The sequence below is a fragment of the Pyrgilauda ruficollis genome, unplaced genomic scaffold (genome assembly GCF_017590135.1).
Source record: "Pyrgilauda ruficollis isolate IOZ18807 unplaced genomic scaffold, ASM1759013v1 scaffold15, whole genome shotgun sequence".
NCBI lineage: Eukaryota > Metazoa > Chordata > Aves > Passeriformes > Passeridae > Pyrgilauda > Pyrgilauda ruficollis.
Window position 1 is genome coordinate 3,945,168 of NW_024513654.1, and position 5,130 is coordinate 3,950,297.

Below are 5,130 nucleotides of genomic sequence, written 5' to 3' on the forward strand. Positions count from 1 at the left end.
TGCAGCCCTCCGGAAGGCAAAACTCCTCTGAATCCCCAAATCTGGTGGCCGGGAAGTTTTATATCTTTCCCCGCGCTGTTTGCTATACACAGCAACCCCCTATTTACTACCAAATAAAAGAAATACATGTGTGTTTCGACCACAAACAGGGGAGCTAGTTCTGTTCAGCCGTGCTCAAAACAGTGGCCGAGAAGAACCGCGTTATCTCTCGAATTGCAAACAAAGGCAGAGATTTGCCGAGTGCGCTTGCAGCAGTAAACACGAGTGGTCGCGGAGTTGCCAACAGAAGATCGAAGCAACTTTCTTTGAATCGCCCCCACCTCCCCGACAGAGAGTTTTTGTTTCTGTAAAGATGATTTTCTTTCCATCACTCAAAGCGATTGCTTTCACTCCATCCCAGAGTGGTGCGCGATCTCCAGAAACTTTAAGCAGGGACAAAGGTGCGGGAGGAGGGGTTGGGGGATCCCTTGGCAGCCTGTCCCGCTCCTGTCCCGCTCCAGGCCGGCGCTCCCCGCCCGGGAGCGGCGCAGCGCAGCGGGGACCGCCGGGGCTGGCGGAGCCCTCGCTCCTTCTCCTCGAAGGGAGAAGCTGAACCCTTCCCTTCGCGTTTCGCTGGATCCTTAAGGGATAGGATGGAGTTTCGGGACACCTCCTGAAGGCTTGAGAAAAGCCTGAGCGCCGGGCTCGGCTCGCTGCGGATGCGGACGGGAAAGGAGCATCCCGCTCCGAGCGATCCCTCCCGGCCGGGCTGGGGGAAACTCCGGCTGCGGGAGAGGGGCGGCTCGGGGGGCAGCGAGCCGGGCTCACAGACCCTCGGCCCACGGCCCAGCTTCACCGCCAGGTTTCACAGCATCCGCCTGCTGTCGATCCCGCGGTGTGCAAGGGCAGCGGGAAGCAGAAAAGCTGGGATCTGCTTAGAATTATTAGTTTCCTTTTTTTTTTTTTTTTTTCCCCCCTTAATTAAAAAAAAAAAAATCCTGCCGAGCCCCACCAACCCCACCAAGATCATCGTTCCCCTGGGAAATGCCTCTGACAGTCCCGGGACGGGCGCGGAGAGCCGCTGCCCGCCGCCCGCACCCGCGCAAAGGCCGCGCTGCGCGGCCGGAGCCGCGCTGGTGTCCATCGGCTCCTTCCTCTGCTGGGAAAGGGCCAGGAGGGTCCGGAATCGTTTTCTGAGCACTGACCAGAAAGAAATGAGCTTTTTTTCCTTGCCGTTTGATAACATCGTGCTGCCGCGCTGTAAAATGGAAAGACGTATTTACTATGACAACAATATTTTTAATGGGCTGCAAGCGACTTGTCCCAAAGTTGGTACTGCAAACAGCAAAGGCATCGCTCTGTTTGTAGGCGACACAGCCAGCACCGTATTTTGACCCCGAAACTCTGTTTATTTTTCATTTACGACCCATTGCCAGGGTTTTTATCCCAAACGAAAAGAAAACGCGGGATTATCTTTTCGCAACGCTGAGTTTTATTTTGATTTCTTTGGCCCCAAATCCTGCCCTCGGCGCTATCAACACGTCGATTCGGGCCAATCTGCGGGAAGCGGAGAGCGATCCTATCTCCAAATAACCCTGCCGGGGGTTGGGACACGCGTGACGGCCGCGGCCGTGGGCGCAGCGCTCGGACACCCTGCGGCAGCCCCCGAGGAGGGGCCAAGGGAGGCAGGGGCAGCAGCGGGGGGCGCAGGGGAAGGGGCGGCAGGAGCTCAGGGAAAGCCCTCGGGGAGGGAGGCGGCGCTCCCGTGGGCAGGGACCCCCCCTCCCTCCGCGGGGCTCCCCGGGAGGCTGCGACCCCTGGCTCGGGGTGAGCCGGGCACCGGGACCCCGCTGCCCATCCAGCCCCTTCCCGCGGAGGGAGCCTCTGGATCCCGCTCCAAGGAGCCCCGGCGGGATCGGCTCCGTGCCCTGCCCGCAGCCCCGGAGCTCACAGACAACCCTTGGGTTGTTTGTTTTGTTGTTTCTACCTTTTTTTTTTTTTTTAATTTTTTTTGTTTATTTATCTTCTTTTTATTATTATTTTTTCCGCCCGAAACCACACTTTAAAAATGATAAGGAACGGGTTTTATTGATTTTTTTTTTCCACCACAACATTAAGTTTATAACAATATAGGCTGTTTTAAAAATAGGACCGATCCCTAACAGAAAGCGAGAGGGCAGAGGGTACAACCGAAACTGGAAAACAAAATTTAAAATCAAACAAAGAAGAGAAACCAACCAACCCAAACCCTTGGGAAGACAGCAAACAATTGTCAGACAACAGGTGAGCAGACACTAAGACAGAGAGAGACTAGAGGTGTCCACTCCTCACTTGATTTCTGCCTATTAAAATCCACATACTCAATGGACTTTAGAAGAAAACTGTACATCATATCAAATAAATTAAAATTACCCTAAAGTTGATTGTCCTTCACTTAAAGCGCCCAGCTCACCGAATCTCCCTTATTTATTCGTATAAGCCGGGCCGATGCTAATTCCCATGCCCTGCTCCTCTCTTCTCACTTTCCTTCGCTTTTAATTATTTTTTATTTTATTTTGCACAACATGAAGAAACGCAATTTTACAATGCTAAAAAAACCCTTTCCTCACCATTCAAATAAAAGCAGTGCTTTAAGAATCGTCGTACAATATTGCACAGTTCAAAAGTACAATAATATTATTAATAATAATAATTAGTATTACAAAAGAAAGCAAAAGGGCACAGATTTCCCCCCCCCTCCCCCCAGATACCGAAATAACTTTACAAGGAAAAAAACCCAAAACAACCCGACAACTAGGAAAACAAGAATTATAAACAAGAATTAAAAATGTCTAAGTAAACGATAATAAATAAGGGTCCCTCAAAGCGTGCGAGTGTTTAACCGTTCACTTTGAGGCTGTATTTCTTGCTCGTGAAAGTCTCATGGCAGAAACCGAAAGGTACAAAACGTGGGCAAGCAAAGAGGCAAATGTCTGCTTAAATGAAAAGCCGTGGTCGATGAAGTTTGAGTCACGACAGGATCAGGAGCCTGAACAATTATTTGGAGGCAGAAGGAGAGGTCCGAAAGGAACAGAAATTCAGCTTCCCATTAGCGTTTGGCAAATCTCGAGGAGTGGCCTGGGACCATTCATTTTATTTTATTACTATCCTTTTTTCCCCCTTTTTTCTTTTTCTTTTCTTTTTTTTTCTATTTTTTACAAAAATAAAACTAAAGCCACAGAGAGAGTGAGAGACCATCGCGGTTTTCATCCACGTTTACAAAAGGTGTGACAGCTCCAGGGTTCTCTACAAGTCCCCGCTTTCATTTTCCTCATTTTCGTTTCCCTCCCCCCGCATTTTTATTTCCTTTTTTTTTTTTTTTCCCTCCTAAATTTCCGCGACTTTCCTCCTACCACCACCTACCGAGGGGTCCCCCCAGCCCCGCACTCGTGTCCCCTCAGTCCCCCCCGCTCCGCAGACGCCGGCCGGGTGCCTCGCACGGGGGGCTGCAGTACTTACAAGCGGCCGGGTGACTTGCGCGCCTCTCCGCGCCCCTCCGCGCAGCGCCGGCCGGGCTCAGACGGGCCGCAGCAGCGGCACCGAGGTGACCACGGGGTGGGAATAGTAGACGGGGTGAGGGAAGGTGAGCAGGGGCTGCGTGCCGGGGGCTCCGCCGCCCCCCGCGCCCCCCTCCGCGCCCGAGTTCTCGTGGTAGAGGATGGGGACGCGGACGATGCGCTGCGCGGCCGCGTGGCTCAGGTTGGCCGCCTCCAGCTCGGCCGCCAGCTGCCGCTTCCACTTGTTGCGGCGGTTCTGGAACCAAATCTTCACCTGGGTCTCTGTCAGGTGCAGCGAGGCGGCCAGGCCGGCGCGCTCCGAGCTGCTCAGGTAGCGCTTCATGTCGAAGGTGGACTCCAGCTGGAAAACCTGCGAGCGGCTGAACACCGTGCGCGTCTTCTTCTTGCGGCACGGCTTCTTCTCCGGGCTCTCCTCCCGCTTCTTCCAGTCCTCCGCGCCTCCCTCCTTCTTCGCCTCCTCCGAGTCGCTCTCTTCCAGGACGATCTCGTCGGGGCTCTTGGAGTCCAGCTCCTTCTGCTCCCCCTCCGCCTTCAGCAGCGGCTCCGGGGAGTCCCGGTCGGTGCCCGAGGCGGGGGACGAGTCCCTCAGCAGGGATTTCTCTGCGGCTGGATGGGAAGGACGAAGCGGGGCGTGAAGGGGGGAGATGAGGGACACAAAGAGACACCTTCACCGCCCAGGCCCGACGGGACGGATCCCCGCGCCCCCCCAGCGCCGGCTTCACCCCCCTCCCCGCCGCCCCCGGTGCCCACGGCCGCCGCCCCGCCGGGGAGGGACGGAGGGAAGGAAGGAGAGATGGAAGTTTTGGGGAGCGGTACCTTCCGTGCGGGGCAGGTGGGCTCCGGCCGGCGTCAGGGCGTAGGGGTACCACCAGGTCTGGGCGCGCTCCAGGCAGTGCGCGCTCAGGGCGAAGCGCGGCGCCGGGATCTCGAAGCGGGGAAAGGCGAGGTCGCCCACCTGCGAGAGGGCGAAGCCGGCGCCGTCCACCGCCGCCTTGCCCGAGGGGGCGAACAGCGCCCGCGGCTGCTTGGGGGGCGCCTTGGGGGGACCGCCGTTGAGCAGGTTCTTGATGTAGAAGGACTCCTTGGGGGGAGGCGGAGGGGCGCTGGGTGGCTCCTGCCCGGTCTCCGGCATCCTCCGCTGCCCGCCCGGCTCCTGGCCGCCGCTGGCCCCGCAGCCCGCGCCCGGCGCGCAGGTGGCGGCTCCCGGCGGCGCGGGGGACAGGCGCGGCCGCCGCCTCCCGCCGCCGCTGCTGCTGCGTCAACCTGACGCCGGATGCTAATGATGAAATCAAAATGTCATCCCCGTTCCGCGCCGGGAGCACGCGGCGATTGGGCACGCACAAAGGCGAATGGGATCAGGCGGGAGGAGAGGGCTCCGCGCAGCCCCTGCTCGCAGCCGCCGCGGCCCCGGCCCCCCCGCCCCGGACGCGCCGCCGTGCCCGGAGGCGGCGACCGCCCGCCCGTTCGTGGCGTTTACAGAGTCCAATTAGGCAGCGAGCGGGGCTGGGCCGGCGGCACAAAGGGACCGGCTCGGCGGAGCGCGGCGGGAGCGGCGGCAGGCGAATGGCAGGGGCCGAGCCGCTCCTGCCTCAAA

At 58.0% G+C, this 5,130-nt stretch overlaps 1 protein-coding gene across 1 annotated transcript; it reads right to left on the reverse strand.

Moving 5' to 3' along the window:
* Nucleotides 1–2,936: 2,936 nt before the first annotated feature.
* On the reverse strand, nt 2,937–4,668 carry HMX3 (H6 family homeobox 3). Its single transcript, XM_041461438.1, has 2 exons — nt 4,353–4,668; nt 2,937–4,142 (listed from the first exon to the last, which is right to left on the reverse strand). Exons 1-2 carry the CDS (start codon nt 4,666–4,668, stop codon nt 3,535–3,537), a joined length of 924 nt encoding a protein of 307 aa, XP_041317372.1. The 3' UTR covers nt 2,937–3,534.
* Nucleotides 4,669–5,130: the final 462 nt, after the last annotated feature.

Coding starts and splice junctions, on each gene's coding strand:
- HMX3 (XM_041461438.1), bottom strand. CDS start 4,668: ATGCCGGAGACCGGGCAGGAGCCACCCAGCGCCCCTCCGCCTCCCCCC. Junction 4,143..4,352: donor CCACCTGCCCCGCACGGAAG/GTACCGCTCCCC, acceptor CTTCCCATCCAG/CCGCAGAGAAATCCCTGCTG.